The sequence below is a fragment of the Etheostoma spectabile genome, chromosome 24, assembly GCF_008692095.1.
Source record: "Etheostoma spectabile isolate EspeVRDwgs_2016 chromosome 24, UIUC_Espe_1.0, whole genome shotgun sequence".
In the NCBI taxonomy this organism is placed as follows: domain Eukaryota; kingdom Metazoa; phylum Chordata; class Actinopteri; order Perciformes; family Percidae; genus Etheostoma; species Etheostoma spectabile.
In genome coordinates this window covers 912,284-933,091 of record NC_045756.1, presented here as the reverse complement: position 1 = coordinate 933,091, position 20,808 = coordinate 912,284, and the positions used below count along the sequence as shown (strand labels likewise).

General features: G+C 40.5%; 3 protein-coding genes across 9 annotated transcripts in view; 1 reads left to right on the top strand and 2 right to left on the bottom strand.

Annotated features, from left to right (window-relative positions):
- The window catches only part of calcrlb (calcitonin receptor-like b), an 8,144-nt gene extending 1,250 nt beyond the window's left edge, over window positions 1-6,894 (bottom strand). The window contains exons 1-12 of one of the 4 annotated variants that reach the window (XM_032506219.1): window positions 6,689-6,894; window positions 4,861-4,953; window positions 4,011-4,161; window positions 3,354-3,464; window positions 3,144-3,256; window positions 2,972-3,066; window positions 2,631-2,757; window positions 2,247-2,400; window positions 2,107-2,167; window positions 1,613-1,679; window positions 936-1,154; window positions 631-672 (exon numbers count right to left, since the gene is read on the bottom strand). In XM_032506219.1, the coding sequence (XP_032362110.1) occupies window positions 631-672; window positions 936-1,154; window positions 1,613-1,679; window positions 2,107-2,167; window positions 2,247-2,400; window positions 2,631-2,757; window positions 2,972-3,066; window positions 3,144-3,256; window positions 3,354-3,464; window positions 4,011-4,161; window positions 4,861-4,911 (1,191 nt within the window). In that variant the 5' untranslated portion in view covers window positions 4,912-4,953; window positions 6,689-6,894. The remainder of the gene's footprint in view (window positions 1-630; window positions 673-935; window positions 1,155-1,612; window positions 1,680-2,106; window positions 2,168-2,246; window positions 2,401-2,630; window positions 2,758-2,971; window positions 3,067-3,143; window positions 3,257-3,353; window positions 3,465-4,010; window positions 4,162-4,860; window positions 4,954-6,688) is intronic. The other 3 variants (XM_032506221.1, XM_032506222.1, XM_032506220.1) reach the window with 3 other exon arrangements.
- Window positions 6,895-7,613: 719 nt separating this feature from the next.
- On the top strand, window positions 7,614-12,849 carry zswim2 (zinc finger, SWIM-type containing 2). 4 transcript variants are annotated; one of them, XM_032506215.1, is made up of 10 exons: window positions 7,614-7,709; window positions 8,345-8,501; window positions 8,591-8,667; window positions 9,010-9,050; window positions 9,292-9,526; window positions 9,878-10,129; window positions 10,307-10,391; window positions 10,646-10,728; window positions 11,000-11,168; window positions 11,540-12,849. In XM_032506215.1, exons 1-10 carry the CDS (start codon window positions 7,621-7,623, stop codon window positions 12,239-12,241), a joined length of 1,890 nt encoding a protein of 629 aa, XP_032362106.1. In that variant the 5' UTR covers window positions 7,614-7,620; the 3' UTR covers window positions 12,242-12,849. The 4 variants fall into 4 exon arrangements, with proteins under 4 accessions (XP_032362106.1, XP_032362107.1, XP_032362108.1 ...); XM_032506216.1 differs by having other exon boundaries at window positions 7,646-7,749; XM_032506217.1 differs by having other exon boundaries at window positions 7,661-7,759.
- Window positions 12,850-13,631: 782 nt separating this feature from the next.
- Window positions 13,632-20,808, bottom strand: part of fam171b (family with sequence similarity 171 member B) — a 9,361-nt gene continuing 2,184 nt past the window's right edge. Inside the window, exons 2-8 of the mRNA XM_032506214.1 lie at window positions 20,391-20,624; window positions 18,819-18,911; window positions 17,745-17,903; window positions 17,304-17,474; window positions 16,737-16,853; window positions 16,530-16,653; window positions 13,632-15,950 (exon numbers count right to left, since the gene is read on the bottom strand). Coding sequence (XP_032362105.1) covers window positions 14,627-15,950; window positions 16,530-16,653; window positions 16,737-16,853; window positions 17,304-17,474; window positions 17,745-17,903; window positions 18,819-18,911; window positions 20,391-20,624 — 2,222 coding nt within the window. The 3' untranslated portion in view covers window positions 13,632-14,626. The remainder of the gene's footprint in view (window positions 15,951-16,529; window positions 16,654-16,736; window positions 16,854-17,303; window positions 17,475-17,744; window positions 17,904-18,818; window positions 18,912-20,390; window positions 20,625-20,808) is intronic.

Sequence of the window (20,808 nt, the reverse complement as noted above, 5' to 3'; positions counted from 1 at the left end):
CAGGGGGGGGGGGGAAGCTTTTTTCTTCATAATACAGCATAGAAAATCTGTACATAATGTAATTGTGCAAAATGAAACATCGCATTCATTATTAGTTTCATTGCATTTTAAACAAATTGTTAAACTCCGAATACAATGCACATTTTCTATAGGCTCAGTTTGCCAAAAAACAATTCCATTGCTGGTTCCATGGTTTCAGAATTTTTGGATTGTCGTCATGGAAACATAAATTGGTCATGTGACAAGGGCTGGGAAGTTTGGCAGAACAGGCAGCCAAGTGACAACACAGATCCAATGGAAATCCCAATCACAAGATTGATAGCACTCTAGCCCCATGGATTGAACATGTCTTTCAAAATAATTGTAAATTATTCAAATAAGGATTCCCATGTTCAAAAAGAGTAGGACGAAGTTAAAAAAAAAAACTCTGCTTCTACCCCCTGTTTCCCTTTCGATTATTTACCTGTTTATATATGTACACACATACACATATATACATTTATGCAACTCTCAAACTGTCCAAAATATTGATAGCCTAATAATTTAAAAACTTGTAAACGGGATGCAAATTCTAAATCTAAGCTTTGAATATGAGATGTTCTTAGTCATAAATGCTGACTCATTACTCACCTCCCCGTTGAAGAAGCAGAATATTGTAGAAACCAAAAGACCCTGCATGAGAAAAAAAAACATTTCACAAGACTGGAAATTCCTCAAGCTCCACCAGCTGTCACATGGTCATGCTCTTACTCTAGAAATATTTGTAATTGTAATCCACAAAATTATTATCTGTCGGTTATGCAACACATCTGTTCCTACAGCAGAGCTTTTAATGTCATGTACTTGTTTTGGAGTGGAAGCATTTTGTCACTGTTTTTGTGCAGTGGAACGATTCTTTACTGTCATCGCTGGATAGCTCAGACGTGTGCACTAACCTGGTAGTGCATGAGGATCTCCATGACATACAGGTAGATCTCATAGACCCAGTGATCCTGCGGCTTGTAGGGCAGCAGGACAAACTGGATGCCGAGCAGAGGGATGAGGATGAGGGTGGCTCTCACCGCCCTCATGTAGAGGCTGGACTCGGCCTGGTGCGTCACTCTCAGCTTGGTGATCAGAACCCGAACGATGTTCAGCAGGAAGAACAGATTCACCTGGAAAGAATTACATTACACACAGAGAGAAAAGGAAATGCCTGTATTAGAATAAACTTTGTCACATCACTTTCATCAATGTCATGATGACCAGACTGAAAACAAGCAAGAAGTAAAGTCGTATGTAGCGAAATGTAGGTCAATGCTTTCCAACAAACAGTGCACATGTGTAGTATAAAGAATATACAGTATACAGATAAAACAACAAACAAATTATTAACACTGTCGACATTATTTACAGACTCTGAATTATAAAAAAATTACATTATATTATAAACATGTGCCCATTTTTGCAAATGTGCTTGCAAATTGCATAGTATATATTAAATTGTAGCAACAGGAGGAGAAAGGGGCAGAGGGTGAGAGCTAGATGGGTGAGAGAGGCATGGATGTAAGCCTGTGTGCATGTTTGCAGTAGTGTATGGAGGGGGGGGGGGGCAACAGGGAAGTAAGCTTACCACCAAAGCGGCGCAGATGGGGCCATGGATAATGTACAGCAAGGAAGTATCTGAGCTGACCCAACATCTGCAAATGCATGAATCAGTTCATCATGTTATACAGTTTATGGAAACTGGAGCTGCAAAGATTAAACCAGTAGTTGTCAACAATTAACTTAATTGTCAACTATTTTGAAAATTCTGAATTCAGCTTGTTAATTGGGAATCTTTTCTAGTTTCGTCTTTCCTCTGTGACAGTAAACTGAAAACTGAATTTGAGCTGTGGGTAAAACTGGACATTTGAGGACGTCATCTTGGGCTTTTGGAAACACTGATCCAGATTTCTCACCATTTTCTGACATTTTATAAACCAAACAACTAATCCATCAATCTTCACTAACAGAAAAGAATCGGCAATGAAAATAATTGTTAATATTTAATAATAGTTACAGCCCAGTCAAACAAACTGGATTGAGGTACTATGACATTGAGAAATGGCCATGATGAAGACTCACTTGTCATTGTAGTAGCAGTGGCGTGCTATTGAATGTATCACCGTGGGCACGAGTGGAAAACCTGCAAAATCAATTTAGAACATTAATGACTTTTGAGTGAAATGTGCATAATTCAATATTTACATGTCCTCCTTTCTTACCCCAGCCCAGCAGGTAATACCACATGAGATGTTGTTTTTCTGCAAACACAGCCACAACGATCAGGGTGTGCAGGTAGATGCCCTCGCACAGCATCCAGAAGTAGTTACAGCTCAGCAGATACAAGTGGATGAACATGACCAGCTTGCAGCTTGCCTAGAAGGGACAAGCAACATGAATCGTCATGGTTTTAGTGAAAACAGAAATGCATCCAATGAATCCTTAGGATGAACTGCATTTGTGGATGGATACTAATGGCCGATATGTTGGATTCAAGCTAAGACATTAACGTTTTTGAAAACAACTTTCAAATAATTACCAGTAATTCCAAGGACCCCCTGTTGAAGATCTCTGGTTTAATGTAACAAAGAAGTCAAACCACTCACAGAATCGTTGTACGCGTGTCCCTGTTTCTGTACCACTGTTGTAAGCCAGACAACGGTGATGATGGAGTTCAGCACAAATGAGAAGAAGAGGTTTTTGTGGAGCGTTATCCTCTGGCAGCTCAGACTCCTGAGGGCAGTGGAAGAGGATGCACATTAACATACTTCATCAGCTTCAATGATCCTGGATCTTTTAGGTATAGTACGGCTCGTAAAAGTATCCTTAAACTGAAAAGTGGCAATAAATCATTTTACCCACTCAGATGCTTTCCATATACAGTGCATTACGTTAAAATGCAATTGTCTTAAGTGCATTTAAAGGGAAATAAAGAGAGATTTCTTACTTAAAATGGAAGAATATTCCCAATGATATGAGCAATGAGACCAGCGACAGGCCGTGACCGATCATGACCAAGTAGAAGTGAGTCATCGCCGCCTGCTAGAAAACTAAATTAATACAACTTCACAGCCAAAGCTTCCTCCTATATTTATTATATTGTCTTTATTCCTGCTTACTGTCCCATGATGTGTCGTGTTGGCTTGGCAGTTCGTGAAGTTTGTCCATGTCCTGTTGCTCTCTGGGTGGCGTCCCCACTCACCTGTCTCTGAGCACACTTTGGACGCCATTGCTGTCGACAAATTTGCAAACCACAAGTTTGTGTATTGATGGAACAAATGGCATACAGCTAAATGTCCAATTTGGAATCATTTTGTTTTATTATTTACCATGAGGATCAAAATCTTTAAAGTAGTCAGGACAGCCCTGCTCTGTCGTTCCGACTTCCGTTTCGTCCCAGCACAGCCACCCATCCCAGGTCGCATTGCACACGGGCCCTGCTGACCACAAAGGACAACCAGTGGTATGTTAGTCAGTGTAGGAGTCCAAGTCTGAGTCACCATTACCTGAGTCTGAGTCTGAGTCAAGTCACAAGTATAGAGAAAAGTGACTCGAGCTGGACTAGAATCCGAGTCCAGGACTCAAGGACACCATCACTGCCTACTACACATAAAAGTAGCAGTATCTTCACCCAACTTCAGAGTCCTATTTCCTGAACGCCAATTTCATAAATCCTCAAGTCCAAGTCATCAGTGCACGAGTCCAAGTCGACTCACGAGTCAAGAGAAAAGCAACTCGAGTACTCCAACACTGCCCATTACACAAAAAAGTAGCAGAAACTTCATCCAACTTCAGAGTCCTCTTTCATGAACGCTCAAGTTCGATTACATGAATCCTTGAGTCCAAGTTACCAGTGCGTGAGTCTAAAGTCGAGTCACAAGTCCAGAAAATACCGACTCCAGAACTTGAGTAATCCATCACTCTTTGGAGTGACCTAAAATTGAAAATAGTAACACCAGAATCCACTTTTTAAATCAACCTCTCACCTATTGTTTTTGTTTTGCGGTGCGAGTCTTTCAAAATCTTCTGGAAACATTCAAATTGGGCCGTGGCAATTTGGTTCCGTGTCGACTGATATTCTCCCCGATGGTTCAGATGCTCCTGGTATTCATCTGCAAGGCTTGTCGCCACAAGCAGCTTAAAAGAGATCGTTGCATTTCAGCAAGCAAACACACAAACACACACAAATACAGAAATTAGAGTGAATCTGTCAAGCAAGAGCTAGTAAACAAGAATTGAAAAAACAAAAATCCCAAGTGAAAGTATAATTTCTTCTGGAGCTCTGGGTGAGCTAAATTTCAAGTTGCATTGTGGGAAGTTTAGGATCAAGTTTGGCCCATATCGGGACCTAAAGGTAAGTACATCTCAGTCTCTGCTACTTCAATTTTGGCCATTCTTCTTTTAATCTGTCTCTCATAAGTCCCTTAACCTTATGGAAGTACAACACTAAATCACTGGAGTTCGCCTTTTAGGGAGTCAATCAAACAAAGAATTTTGAATGACAGCAAGGCCCTGTTGCTTTTAAGAAGCAAATTACTTGAGTTAGTATTCTAAAAACACATTTATCATTAATTTGTTAATTATACACAAGGGATCATATTTAATCTTGTGTCGCCAATGCATGGCCAAAATACTTTAAATACAGAAACCCTAACAACTAAAAAGAAATATGCAATAAAATAGAATGTCTAAAACAACTTGCTTCAAAATGGAACGGGTGATCTGAAAATCAATGGTGAAGCTGCAAAAATGTTTAAGGCAATCATGTCAAGGTGACAAATTTAGCAGAAAAACTTTGTATTTCAGGCAACTGCACAGTTCACATACAACAGCTACCTTATTGAGAGCGCACATGACCAGGAGATACATGACGCCGCTGAGGTCCATCTGGGCTCGGATCCCCGAGGGGGTTCTGAGGAAACTCAGTAACTGAGAAAAGGAAAGCATTAGCGTTTTTAATCTGTAATCTGTTTCTGTAGAAGTAAACAATAGACGTACACAATGATGTGACCTTTTCTCTATTCAACAGTCATGTAAACAATACTAACAGTACAACTCTCCAACATGTTTTTGATTTGCAAAGGCAGGTCTCCCCTTTTTGGATGTTAGGGTTACAGATTTGGCCTTTAGCTTCCTCTGTTCCCCGCAGCTTCCTTCCTGCATGCTTATCATGCATGTTGAGCAAGTCTGACTAAGGTTTGGCCAAAAGACATTAATGTGGCAAATGAAGTAAGAACATGTGCTGCATAATGACACTCACAGATGATTTCATCAGCTAAATAAATGCGTCCAAATGTTGTGTGGTATGACAGTGGAAACGATAACGGTTCTAATGGTCGTAAAAATAGTAAAAGCAGTAACAGAAGTAGTGATGGAGGTTGTTGGCACGAGCATCTGTCTGTTTGAATCTAAGCGTATTGCACACTTTTCCAGTCTCAGAAAACCGTCCCTGTCACTCTTCATCTTATTTAGTTGCTGCACAGAATATAAAATCAAGTGTTTCATTTTAGAAGAAATGTGTGATTCATTAGGAGCTACACCCTTGCCAACCACTGTTATTAAAAAAAGGGATGTGGCAGGGATGGTGGGGTGTAAATATGACTGGTGTTTTTGTTTGCAATGGTAACAGAGAGAGTGTTGTACATGTTTTCAATGGGTAATTATTTTATGATACAATATTTATTAGGGTATCAGATGTTGTTTAAATAAATTTTAAGTATAGACCATGGACCTATGTCAACAGCATTTAAAGCGTAAGGTAGTTTGCGACACTTGTCCCTATAGCTCTAAATACAAAAACACAAGTTATGTTGGCTTAGTTTTCTTTTTTTGAAATCTTTTTTCTTTTTTGTTGTTGTTTGTCTGTTGTGTAAGCTGCTTGGTCTCTCCGATGTTCTCTTATCTCCTTATCTAGATTTCAGGCAGTTTGCAAATAAAATACCAGAAAAACTCTACAAGTAAACACTACCTAACAACACAAAATACAGTGAAACATTAGGATACCATCTGTGGATACATTTATTATTTTTAAATAAAGTTAACAAATTTAGTTTAATAGAAATGAGAAAAACAGACCAACAAAGCTTTTTTTAATTTCCAACTCCCCCGACTGTTAATCCAAGAAATCTTTGTCAGTTATAAGTATAAGATTAATATCTTCTTGAACACACCCAAAGACATACTGTTAATCTCTCTAATGGCCTACAAAGACACTCAATAACAGAGAGAAGTAACTCCCCCCCCCCCCCCCCCCCCCCCCCCCCCCGACGACTTTCACAATGCTCCATGTGAAGTTCCCTAAATTAGGTCTAGGAAATCCCATTTCAGAATATAACCTTGATATGTTGTGTATAAATGTGAGAAACAGTCATCCAAAGGGGTTGACGCTTCTGTTACACACTAAGTAGCCTTCTCTAATCTCTACTCATGTCTATCATCACATTTTCCCCTGCAAACAGCTAATTTAAGAGGTAAAATCTGTACTTTTTTGGTATTGTTTTTCTACCCCTTAACACTTTAATGTGCATGAGTGTATCTCTGTTTTCCACGCTCCCTACAACGTAAACGTATAACATTCTGCAGTTCAATGGGACATTCAACCTGTTTTCAGTAGTCACACAGTCTGTCTACATACTGAAGAACTGTAACCATTAAAGACACGTACCTTTGGAGGAGCAGAAAAAATATATTTCTTTAAAAACAGTGTTTGCTATTGAAGAGTAATCCTTCAGTCTAAGAGTTTACCTTTGCAGGAAAAGAAAGACAACTGTTTTTGAGATTTCTTTAAGAGTAGTCCGTGAGTGTGTGTGTTTCGCAGCAGAGGCAGAGGCGACACTGAGCTGTCCTGATAACAACTGACTGGGGCTGTGAATGACATCATGCTTGCCTTTTGTGGAGGCAGACAAAGGGACATCCCTACTGAGTATTGAGCAATACAAAGTGTTAATATAATTCATCACCATTACACTGCATCATTTACTGTATATATTGTATGATCATTTCATTTCTGATGTAAAAGAAACTTTAACAGGTCAATCCTGCGGGTCTGACTTTTTTCGTGAGTAACTAATATATTTACTTTATTACATAGAGCAGTGGTTACTAAACCTTTTCACATCAAGGACCCCTAAACGGACACAAATTAGACCATAGACCCCCATTTGACTAGGTTTTGTTCCATGGTCCCCCAGCTGATTGATTTTTTTGCTTTTAGATGTTGTATTACAAAAAGTGTATCAAACCCAAAAATACACAGAGGAAAGATGGGGAAGGAGGGATGGCCTCGCTTTTTTTTTTTAGATTCTTTTGGCTACTATGGTGATTAATACTATTGCGAATGGGGAATATTAATATACATGGGGAAAAGATTACTAATAATCAACAAGTCCCAGAAAGAGTCCCGGATCCATGGACTTCAAAGATTATATATTATAATTGTATAGGTCTATGTCTGTTAAATGAAACAGACATAGGCCTATACAATTTATTAATTATTTTAAAAAAAGACCATTTTCACTACATAACTGCATTGAATCTGGAACAACAAAACTGACCAATCAGAAAGAGGGTTTCTATTCCTTAGCAACGGCGCCCTCTATGGGTGAAATGCTCCTCCTTGGCAACAGCCAGGTTGGTTACCATGACCACGGCGTCTTGGTACCTTGGTTCCCCCCCTTTGCTCTCCGGTAAGGTTCGGCTTGTTTTTGGGAACATATCGACAAATGGGTAAGTTGAGGTAAGTTTATCATTTAAAAAGAAAGAGTTAGCTACAGTTTATTAGTTTAATTTCTTTAACGTTAGTCTAAAAGTGTATGCAAATTAGCCTAGCTAACTTTATTAGTGTTAGCTAAGCTAACCGTTGTTTGGCCGTCTTAATAACGTGCGCCTAGCCATGTGAAAGCTGAGTTCCGACTTCCGGGTACAGTAATATTCACTATTTACTAAGCCAGCTAGTTAAACACGTTTTGAAGTATAGCTAACTAGCTACTGTAACGTTTACTTTGCTAACGTGAACTAACGTCAACTTTATCGTTACCTAAAAAACCCTTCTCGTGTGTAACGCTATCTGTTAGTGTTAAAAGCCAAATGCAATGTGTTTTCTGGTTTCTGCGTAAAGGGTGTAATCCCGAAAGTATTTGCTTAAGTATAATTATAGCTTTGGGCTTTGCATATAAACATTTAAACACAGTGAACTGTAAAATAGGGATAAAGATAAATTGAAACTTGAGATTTTAAGATGTAGATCTGCAGTAGGACGGCTAAGACAAGACTCCATCATTGCTTCAGGCCAGATTGACTGATTCATTTCTTTATTCTGCAGTTGCAGGATGTTTAGGAAATCTGTCTGGAGGAACACAGTCAGTGATGCAGTGAGTTTCCATCAAGACCAAGCCCTCAGCACAACCATATTTCTCCTAAATTCATTTGGCCCAACAGGGTTTCTGCTCAGAGAAGAGGGAGAGGCTAAAAACTTCAAGGTGAATGAATGTGTGATTCAAGATGCATATTGCTCAAACTCCACAAACCAGGTTTGTGTTCTTACTCCAGTCGTGTTCCTGTTGTTCAGGTGTGCTTGGGTGACCCACATGCGTGCACTTGCCCCGTGTTCACCAGGGAGCAGGAGCCTTGCAAACACATCTGCTGGTATCAATAGCACACACAAAAATCAACACATACCACATTGTGTCTGTAGTACAAAGTATAACACGGTAAAATAAGTTGGATTCTTAGTATTGGTTACTTTGTTTTTGATTAGATATTTATTTGAATAAATTGTTGTTATTTTATGTAGGCAATATTTGGGGGTAGCTGTTTTCTTAAGGCAACTTTAAATAGTAAATTGTTTCTAAAATATATTTTAAAAATGATGATATCCAGACTGAATATGATATACCAATGACTGAATTTATGTGTGATTATCAGTTATCTTCACTTTAATCAAATGATCACTGCTAACTAAAACGAACCTAATCTTTATCGTTACAGGGTTTTACTGCGGAAATTCAAACTTCCCAGAGAACATGAATGTAAGTTGTTTTAATGAATTGTTCATTTCTTATTACACTGATTGCATAATACGCTACCTTTTAATTCAGTTACATTGTTAAAATGTTTGATTTGATTGGTTCATGACACTTATAAACCCCTATTCCACCTACCATTGAACAATTCCTTTTGGACCTGATTGTAATCAATTTCAAATAACTGTCTCAGCCTTGTACATGTGCTTCTGTTAACATGCAACATTAAAAATAAACTCTGCTCTAGATTCATTTCAGCATGGACTTGTGGAGAGACAGATCTTGGAGGTACTCCATGGTTTACACCAAACCAAAGACCACTGGACGGAAACTCATTCTGCTGCTGCTGCTGGGACCCCGAGCCAGCCAGTTACTGGCCAGGAGGCTGGAAGTGTCTGCCGGAAAGTGATCCAAGCCCAGGATGTGTGTCCTATCTGTCAAGAAGTGCTGCTGGAGAAAAAACAGCCCGTGTCTTACTGCAGGTGTGTAGGCTGCTGTGTGGGTCCGTTATTATTTCAGTACAGTCATGTTTCAGAATAATGTAAGATGTTCCATTCAGCTTTTATTGCACTATTGGCCAGAACATGACCCCATAAAGATTTATTAGTCCCAATACAGCACATCCAGCTGTTGACATACAGGATGTTTGGCAGAAACCACCAGCACAGATTTTCGGATGTTATAAAATTAGATTCCATCTCTCCTGAAATTCACAGAAGACGATGTTTCATTCAAATACAATTACGTGATGTGGACAATGTTACTTTTATTATTAACCAATGATTATTTAACCGATGTTCTGCACTGTCATGTGCCAACCCTGTCTCTCCCAGGTTCGGTTGTGGCAACAATGTCCACATCTCTTGCATGAAGGTATGGGCAGATCACCAGAAACTTTTAGACAGTGAAGACAACGTGAAGTGCCCTCTGTGTAGGGAGGACTTCAGCTCCTTAAAGTTGCTCCAGGAGCAGGTGAAAAACGCAGCAAAGCTTTTCACTGCAGCTGAGAGAGAGAAGCCAGACAGACACCTGGGAACCCTCTGCTACAGCTGCCGGGTCGGCCCTGTCACTGGCAGGTGTTTTAAGTAAGCAAGTGGCAGTCATAAACCGTTTAATGACAGTATTCCCGGTATGGCAATTGGCAGTCTGCTGTAATGAGCATATGATGATTTTGTGTTGCTGGATCAATTCAGTAAACTGTAATTTTCTAGTCATAATGTGTCATGCCAAATCTTCTTTAATCCCTGTTATCATCTTTTCAGATGCACAGTCTGCAGGTACTTCTATCTATGTGAGGACTGCTCAAAGAAGGGCTGCCACCCACAGCATCCATTTGCGTCACGTAAAGTAAGCTATTTGGACTCAACTTTGAAACAATACTCGTGCTGCATTGGCTAATCTGCCACCTCAGTCTTGAAAAAAAACAATAATTCAGATAACACTTAACTTTGCAGTGGTCTTAAGGCCACACATCGCAGTAATATACTGCAAACACCTAATGAAAGTGGCAATTGTCAAGTAAATTGTCATGTTATTGCCACAATGAGGGGACAATTAAATACACCTGAAGAAAATAAAAACTCTCACTAAACCTCAAACAGAAAAGGAGAGAAAAGTGGCACCTAGTGGCCGAGGACCCTAGTGATGAACCGAGGGGAGCAACCTCACACCAGCCGAATGACAGGTGTGTTATTGAATACATCCAAAAAATGTATTCTGTCTTTTGTAGATGAAGATGGAGAGATTCACTCTGAACCCTGATGGCTTCCTGAGGATGATACATGTTACGATACAATGTTAAAAATTAAATACCTCAGACCTGTGACCACATTGGCAGTGACTTTGCAGTTTATAATAATATTCCTGAAACAAAAGAGGGTCACTCATACAAGAAGTACAAACACTATTGCTATTTACTGATGATATGCTAATTTCTGCGCACTTTTTCCCATCAGCATTATCCCTTTAGCTGCAGACCCTTTACCTGAAAATGTGTGGGGGTGTCTACCTGTGGTCAGGGTGAGATCGGGGTCCCGGCTCCTGGATGTGGGACAGCAGTGTCGGATCTGTTTGCTGGATTTCAGCCTGGGCCAACGTGTCCGAACTCTGCCCTGCCATCACAAGGTAAAACTTTTCACTGTGTGCTCGCATTAGCTTAACGTCTGTATAATAGAAAATATTTAAAATCACATCAACTCACAATTATATTCATCATATTGTTACACATTCTGTTTTGGTATACCAAAAAAAGCGGGCAAAGCTCAATACTAAATCAGAAGAAATTGAAATATAACTGTTAGTGAACATTGATTGTGACTTCGCTTTATTCTGAATCTGTGAAGTGCATCAAGTTACTTAAAGCATATCAGAACCCAGTCTGCTGATACTATCAAATATTAAACTATATAACCATAATGATTTCAACAAATGTGATGCGAAAAAAAACTTCACAGAGTCCCTTCCTCTCTCCCTCCTCACATGTTCACACCCTTCAGTTCCACACCGACTGTGTGGATGGGATCCTGCGGAAATCAAACTCCTGCCCCTTGGATGAATATGTCATTTATAACCCTTTGACTTGGACAACCATTGAAAGGAAGGCCTCCCCTAAGTTGGCCTCCTGCCTTTCCAGTGACTGTGCCAAACGACCAGAAAATGACTTTAAGGACCTTTTTATTCCAGGAGTGGCACTGCGGGACAGGAACACTAAAGTCACTCCCTCACGTGGTTCTCTGAGCTTAGAGGTGCTAACGGGTTCTTCAGTAACTTTAAACACCCCACAAAAGTTAATAACTGACCGTTTTCAAGGCTTGTGCGTAGATACAGTCACTGTGAAAGAAGGAGAAAGAGAGTTGCAGAGAAAACAAACTAATTTTAATCCTGAAAGCTGTACATCTTTTGATCACCAATGTAAATCTGACTCAAGTGCACATTTCTTAAAAAGGACAGTGACAGCACACACCCCTGGTTCACCCGCAGTGACACAAATCAGAGAGCAACCCCAGTTGAACCTGTTTGTGGGTTTGCAGAGACCTGAGTCAGACCACACAGCTACTGCTGCCTCTTCTGCCAGGCAAACCAGACTGCAACCTAAGAGGACAGGCACGCTAACCATTAAAGAAACAAATAACAGACTCATTTCAGAGCTAACAATGACTGGAGTTTTAATAAACACACAGCAAAAGAAGAAGACTTAACTTTACTGTTAATGCGGTGAAATACATCAAAAAGTATGTGTAACCCTTAATACAATAAGATATAAATCTGAAATATATTTGAAATGTTGTGTTTGTGTCATTTTGGTGAAATCTATTGTATACATAATTAAATATGTACTTGAAAAAAAATGACAAAAGCTTTTGTACCATAAATGGTATCAAGTAAGTTTATTAATTTAGTGCACAAAAAGGCAAGACTAATAACACTACTATCATTACAGAGGTAAACACAAGAGGTGCCCATTTTGGACAAAACAAAATCCCCAGACAAAAGGAGCACACTATAGAACACATTCAAATCAATACAAATACATTCAGCGAGATCACTTTAAAACAGGAGTGGCAGTAGGTTTGATTTGCTCATCAATTGTCACCACAAAGTTTTCACAAACTACTCCTCATGTTGCTGTGTAAGCCGGGGTATGCTGTGTTTTCAAGCTGATGACTAGCAGGATAAAGTTTTTCCATTTGTAAGCATACTAAATGATTAAGTGCTCAACTTGTTGCTACATTTAAAATGTACAAAGCTCAGGCTTGTTTAACACTCCCTTTGAAAAGGCTCGCTTTTTAGGCTAAATTAAAAAAAATCTAATGAACAACGTGTCATGTGACTGTGGTTCAAAAACCTTGTCATTCATTAATTCACTGGAACACACTGATGCACCTCTCAGACTTTAAGCTGAGAGAAAAACAGCACAAAATAATTGAAATCACAGCCACGTAATACATCAAATGTTGCTTTAGTGTATACAAACAAAAGAACACATGAATATAGATACAAACTCAACAGGGAAAACGTTTACAGTATGACGGAAGACTGAATATGGCAAAATTGTCGCTGCAAAGTTCCATTTAAAATTTTCATTTATGGTAAATATTGCTTTGCGGTATTTGTGGTAAACATTTGGCCAAACCTCATCATTGATGTCAGTGTTCAGTATGCTGTTGTAGTATTTACACTCAAAGTTGAATATGTTTCTGGGAACGATGAGTGCCAGTGGAACATATGGGCACATGTTAAAGTGAAGTGTGCTTTATGGGACGAGATCGAGACAAAAGCTGCCATGTCAATTAGAGACAGACGCAAAGGGCAGGCATACCTGTGACTTTGTTGTACTGCTGTACTCTTAAAATCGAATTTTGTCAAAAGTAAGAATACAGTTGTAAAAGTAAAACTCCAAGGCACCAAATTAATGCTGTAAATAAAATAATTACAAGGGCTTATACTTTATGTTATTATGAGAGGCGGGTGGCGTAATGTAATGTAATAATATTAACAGCACTTCGTCAGGCTGTAGCTGGTTGTAACACGAAGTGCTTCAGACAGACAATCTGATATATTACTCGGCTTCTAGATTGTGTGTTTTTTAAATATTGGGCCATAATCATAGTGTAGAAGTCCTGGGGTATTATTGTTGGTGTATTACTTTATTACAGTTGGCAGCACAACGCGGAGTCTCGTTCCAAGACTAGACAACAAAATAAACCATTCAGTCTCCAAGTAATTTAACCGCTACGATGACGTAATGTTACAGTAAATGCAAAAACTATTTTCATACACACAAGGAAACATTCATTTTCATGCATTCTAAAATAATCGTAAGCTTAAAACCATGAATATCAGGTATGTAAATGGCAGCTTAGCTTTACAATGTACATCAGTGTTTTTACTCGAAAAATCCATTGGTGTCAGTGACGGGCAGAAAGTTGTTGTTCGGACAGAGCTGATTCCAGTACTGACCACAAAGTCTCCTTTTAATGAGGCAGAATGGTCAAAACAAGATGTCAGTACTGCAAACTAGGAAAGCTTCTATATCTTATTTAATTTACAGCAGGCATTTATGATGAGGATAAGTGCACTACGCATAGACCTGTATCTGTGTCCATCCTGCAAACTCACCAGATTTTACAAAATATAGTCAAATACTTTGCCTTGTGTGATCATATTTAATGATTACAGGCAGTAAGAAGGCACCCTTTATAATGCCAGCACTGGGGACTATGGGATATCGTGTTCACACGGACATTTTTCATGTGAAGAATTTTGCTGGTGATCTTTAGATTCTAGAGAATGAAACAACATGGTGCACACAAACGTGTCTTAACTGCAGCTACATGATGCTTCAACATGACAATAGATCCTGCTTTATTTTTCTAAACGTATGCATTCTTTGGAAAAGTTGTACAATCACATAACTCAACAACACCAATGCCTGCGTGAGCACAAGTGGTGAAAACTAATTTGGATCACTCAGCACTGATGACACCATGTAATGAAAATAGCTCAGTGTGGGTGAAATGGTTAATGGGACATTTAAATTAAGCACTGATGAAAAAGGCCTGACGTTTGCAGCAAGCCGTGCTCTAGCTGTGCTTGGTCAGGGGTCTCCCCTCACGGACATGCTTGGCACTCCTCTTTTCAGTCTTGCCCTTCTCTCTGACCTTCCTCAGGCGCCGCGGAGGCGGCGTACCTCTGGACTCGCTGTCCTCCTGAGCGCTGGATGTATCCATCCCGTCTCGCTCTTCAGGAATGTTAGGAATAGCCCCGCTGCTACCGTCTAAAATGTTCCTCAGGGAAGGGTCCTCTGGCGTACATGTGGCTGTCGTGCCACTCTCACTACTGCTCAGGTCCTGATCCTCACCATAACGCCCTCCTCGGCTGTGGTGCGGCAGGGAAGAGGCCCTGATGGAGCGCCTGTCGCGCTCCGTCTCGCGGGTGTTATGCTGAGGCTCGTTCATGTCCACCCCAGAGTCCAGGCTGGTGTCGTTGCTGCTTGGTGGGCGGTGGCGGCGGCTCTGTAGCTCGATAATGGAGTGGCGGACCTGGGCGGCTGGCTTTCCGTCTAAGGAGACAAACCAGGCCCTGGGGTGAGACTTTCCCCGGGTCAGCTCCAGCAAGGTGCGCTCTGAAATCCCCTGCAGCTCGCTGGATACACCATGGCCACTGCTGAACGCCTCCATTCCAGCCGCCTCATTTAGAGTCCCAGGGACCGAGACGGAGGATTCCAGGAGGTTACTGTAGCGTCCCCACACGGCAGCTTTAGGGCCTTGGCCTTGCGGGGGAGTCTCCAGAGGCTGGGGCTCATCTTGGCTGCTCTGCTGTGGGCTGCTCCCACCTTGGGAGTGGTGGTGAGGGACTTTGGGTAGTGTCTGGGTGTAGCTGTCTTTACTTGCAGGCTCTGAGTGAGCATCATAGTCAACTCCATTGCGGGGGAAAGTAGCAGACTTGCAGCCTGATAGTTGCTGCTCCTGAGCACCGAAAAGCTCCGGCGCCTGAATAATAGCCACTGGCTGGTTGTAAATATGAAGCAGCTTATCTTGAAAGAAGTTGTCAGAGTTTATGTTGACCCGATTCTGCTCTGACTTCTCCCGAAGCCGGGCCACCTCTTCGCTGTTGATGTAGTGAGACGATGGCTGGGGACCTTTGATCCGATCCAGAGCAATGTTCTCATAAAGAGGAGCCACCGGGCGACTCCCTGGATCCTCCACATAGATGTTGTAGTTGGCTTTGTGCCTTGGCGTGGACGAGGGTTCACACTGGACACTGCAGGAAGCGAGGCTGTTGTCGCCAGAACGGAACAACAAACCCTCTTCCATGTGGGTGGAAGTAGTTTGGTCTTTTTTTACCACCGTGAGTTTGGAAAAGCGTGTTCTCCGCCCCCTCCTGGGCTCTCGATAAGAACTTCTCCTATACAGAAGAAACCGAATTAAATCATAGGACACTTTTTTTTTCATTTTAAGCTGTTATTGTTAACCTACCACTTATTTCTAGTCGGTTTCTTCTTTAAGAGGGTTTTATTAAATGCACTGTAAGCATTTATTTGACATAGCACTCTAGCCAGTGGACTTTTCTTTACCTTGTTTAAAGCCTCTAAACACTTGGCTGCAAATGTTAAGGATATAGGTAACTTATATAACATACATAAATATATATACACATATAAATATTCATGTCTAAATAAACAAACAAAGTTACTTATTCAAAGGTCTTACATAGGTTTTATTCTTAAAAGAGTTGCACTTAAAAATATTAACTTTAAACTGAAAATAAAGAATCCTCAAAACTAATTTGGATCACTCAGCACTGATGACACCATGTGATAAAAATAGCTCAGTGTGGGTGAAATGGTTAATAGAACATTTAAATTAAGCACTGATGAAAAAGGATAGATGTTTGCAACTCTTTCTACAAGGAAAATAAGTAAGTATATGTTTTATATACATTAAATTGAACTCGCCCAATAACGTCTCTGAGCAGCTTTCTTACCCGCAGTGACACAGCAGCAAGGAAAGAAGTCCAACCACTAGAGCCAGCATGGCTCCCAGTATTCCCATCAGCAGGTAGGTGTGGTGTGACATGAAATCAAAGGAGCTTCCATGTCCCAGGTTATCTAAATGGTCAAATTTAAAGATAGGCATGAAACATTTATCAGTACAAATTTCACAAGTTAAAGAAGGTATATGAGTTATGTACCATGTGATGAGGGAAGAGGGGCAGCGATCCAGTAGCCCAGATGGGAAGCGGTGTAGGTCCAAACCAGCTCATCGCCAACTGTTTTCACAATCCCCAGACCCTGGTTTTCCCAGGCACCTGTTGTTATTGAAAGTATCCTTGAATTTATCAAATCCTTATGCTTACAATATTGACAGTGTTTTCAGTGTTGTCAGTGTTTTCCCTTGGTTTGTGGAAGACTTAACTTTTTCACATTACTTTAAACCATTATTACAACCATACCTGTGTCTGAAACGTTGGAAAAGCTAGAGCAGATAATAAATAACCAGACAAGACAATACTTGCTAAAGAAGTCCAGCTACAACCATTAGATCTGAGAAAAGTCTAGTTACATTCATTGGAATTAGGTGCTGCCCTAAACAGCTCGGGTGCTGCACTTAACTTAATAACGGGAGGGAAACCCCTGCAGATGTTGTTCTTCCAAATGATAGACCTCTGTAACTAATACTGTATGTAACTAATACTGTACTGTATGTAACTAAATTTCTAATACAAGTCAGTGGCTTCTCTGTAGTATTTCATACTTACCTGTCTTTAGGTTAAAGGCCCAGGCTGGCACGGTGTCGGAGGCCCTGAGGCGCGTGCTGTGTCCCAGGGGAAGGCTGATTTGAATGGGCCCTCGAACCTGGAGCTCCTCGCCGCCAGAGTACAGTAGGACATTGACAGCTGCCAGCGCCTTCAGCTCGATGATTTGGACCACTTCAAACACATGGGGGAGAAATCCAGTCAAAGGAGTCAATCTCAGACATTTAAATGGTAAAGTGAATTCTTATGTTTACATTAGCTTTATCCATTTTGTAAAGAATGATTGTAAAACACTGAAATAAGCTGCGAGATCTGCTTGATTTAAAGATGATGACCATTCATGCCCAACAAATTCTTTAAAAATGTGTTTGTAAAACTTATTTAGTGCAATTTTGAGAAATATGTCTGCTTGAAACACTAATGAGTGTCTTATTTACCACTCACAGGATTTTTTGCTGATGATGCCTGGAGTGCAGTTGGCACAGTCTTTTGCTAGGTGGTGCTGTGGCACAGTCAGGTACGCTGTCACCGAGGAGACGTTGCTCTTATCAGGCATTGTGAGGAGGTTCTTGGGGAACTTAACCTTGGGTTGGGATGAACTGTCTGTAAAAACAAGATGGCATCCGATAAGTAAATCTAGAGACAAGATTCAGAGTGTTTAAATGTGTATATGAGGCTACAAGTGATTGTGCTTTGACAGAAAAGGTGTAAGAGAAGTGGTAAAAAGGTTTTATTTATTTTACAGTAGAGGTTAGGGCTCGGCGATATGGAGAAAATCAGATATCACGATATTCTTGACCAAATACAGCAATTATTATTTATTACAATTAGATTTTAGATGAATAATCAACAAGGATGTGGTAAACCGTTCCGAGGGCAATTATGGAGAAAAAAATAAATAATTTTTGTCCACCTACAGTATATACTGACTATGTATACATGCATGCACAAAAATAGTGTGATGTCAAAACAAATCTACAATTCTTTAAATGATATTACCTCAAAATGTTTCACAACAGATTGTCTGAGAAAATTGCGTTAGTATGTGCTTGTTATCAATTTAGACAGCGTAATTGTATATCACAATATAATTACATTGAAAGACGATCATTTATCATATTGAGTTAATGCCCTAGTAGAGGTGCCTACTTTATCTGGCATTTATTTAAATGAATATTGTTGGAGGTTTAAATGCCCCTTATTGATCTGAGGGACAAAACAGTATATAGTTTACCTCTACACTTATGTCATTGGTGACTTTGTCCTGAACACATTTTAATATTTCAAGACAGTAGATATTTGTGCATTTACTCTTTATTCTTGCATCTTGACCATCAATCCCTTCTTAATTTTATACTTTAATCAGTGCAAGTCGAAAACTTAAAATCTACCCAGATGAACCAGTTAAAGCTGTCACGTTTAGCTCAGTCAATTCAGGAAAAAATCTTCTATTTTTCCGATGCAAGAGAGTGTTGTTCTACAAATTAAGGTTGTGATTTGCTCGTTGCGTAAACTTACCAGGTAACTTCCCTGTGATGAGCACGGAGTCTTCAAACAACCAGATGTTCCCCTGACTGTGAGGGAGCAGCAGCAACGTCACAGCAGAGAAAACTGCAGGAGGACAGACAAAACACAAATACTAATAGCACTTTTTTCCCAACTATCACAACTACAACAATTCCAAGTGCTTTCCAATAGACAAAAGTCGCCATTATAGAACTGACAAGTGGCAAATTTATTTATAAATAAGAGAGAAATTGAGAAAACTTACTACAAAAATGTATTTTTTAATATGTAACAAGTGATAGAGATGTCAAGTCCTTCACTTTGTTTTTATTTTTAAACACAACACAAGCTCAAGCTGTTTATGGTGCCTTTTTGTAGACCTGTAATACCACCAGCAGGTGGCAATACTACCTCAATCCTCTTTTTAGGGTTCAGCGGTCTGGCTCAGCAGCACAAAAGGGAGGCGCCTCTGATAAAGCAGAGTAAAGCAGGTCTCGACAGATGACACAATTTCATCATCATTCAATAATCCATCTGATTTTTATCTCTCATAACACAACACCTGCTCCATCTTTGCTTTGAAACACCACCTCCCTGCTTCTTTTCTGGCTGAGACAGACCAGTAAGAAGACGTGGATACACAGACAATAGAGTCATGTTTTTTTTGTTTTTTTACACCAACATGAGGTCGGTGTGGCTAAAAAGCCCCCACCCCCTCTGCATTAGATGGGGTGCAGGACAAAGAGAGTTTGCTGAGGCAGGGATATGTTTCCCACCGGCTTGAGTCAGACATCTCGACTCTACATGCTGCTGTAGGGACAATCAATACGATGACGACGTTCAGTTACACTCGATTGTACACCGGGCACATAAAATGCTTCATCATGAACAAACCTCAGTGACAAGTTGAATGTTGTTGCAGACACTTCGTTAATCTGTGATGACCATGAATAATGCAGTTGTGTGAATAATTGCTGGCAGTACAGAAAAGGGTACTAACAAATGGTTGGACAGCCTTTTATGCACAAGTAATATTTACATAGCTAAAAGAGTGTTTGTGTGAGAGAAATGCATCCTTGAGCTAATCACTTTTTGTTTGAGTAGGTATGGGCTAAATGCCTTAATTGTGTTTTTTTCTCCATGCTTGGCTCAATCCTTGTTAGATGATCCTCTTTACTTATGTCCTTTTAAGGGGGGGGGAGCGGGGGTAGGGTCAGCTGTGACCCTGGACCTGGTCAGGATGCGCTGTTCAGCATTTCAGCAGAGCGGATGTTAACGTCCTTAAGGGATCCAACAGTCTGTGGCTGTGTTCTTCTGTCAGAGAAGCCAGGCTTACTGTATGACTTCAATTGTATTTATAATATCAATAGTATCAATTCATAACAAGAGTTATCTCAAGACACTTTACAGATAGAGTAGGTCTAGAACACACTCTATAATTTACAAAGATTTATAGGTGGATATGGGGTAAGGTTGGGGCCATGCGAATGAATGTTTTCCTTAGAAACTAAAAAGATCATGCCTAGTGTTTCATTGTGTTTCTAGGATTAGCCAAAGGTTTAAAAGAAGTTGTGTGTTACTCACTCGGCCTCTTGGCAGTGCTCCAGGGCACGGGGCTGGGGGCGTAGCCCTCCATGGTGCCCAGCAGAGTCAGACTGAGGCCGGGACTGTACGGCACCCAGAGCAGAACCTCACCCTTCTCATCTGTTGGGGCAGAGGTCTTCAGGGTGTGGTTTACGTAAACGTCCACTGAAGCCCCCTGCAGCGCCTGACGGGTCACTAGGTCCCTCACCAGCACCTTCAGGGCAAACTGGGGCTCTGGGGAGAAAGTGTCAGACGGAATAATGATTTAGACTTCCATAGTGTCCATTTATGGCCAACGTTGTGTTAAATGTTTAAAATCACACAAGAAAATCTAATGAACAATTGCAGTGCTTTCCCTGGGTTTGTTGAAGACTTGGGTGCGCATATTTGGCGGAGAGGTTTAGGGGTCCTCCCTAAA

Bases quoted from the DNA above. Each gene is read 5' to 3' on its own strand.
- zswim2 (XM_032506215.1), top strand. From the start codon at position 7,621: ATGGGTGAAATGCTCCTCCTTGGCAACAGCCAGGTTGGTTACCATGAC. The intron at 9,527-9,877 runs GTGTGTAGGCTG...TGTCTCTCCCAG, and splicing joins CAGCCCGTGTCTTACTGCAG to GTTCGGTTGTGGCAACAATG. The intron at 11,169-11,539 runs GTAAAACTTTTC...CACACCCTTCAG, and splicing joins CTCTGCCCTGCCATCACAAG to TTCCACACCGACTGTGTGGA.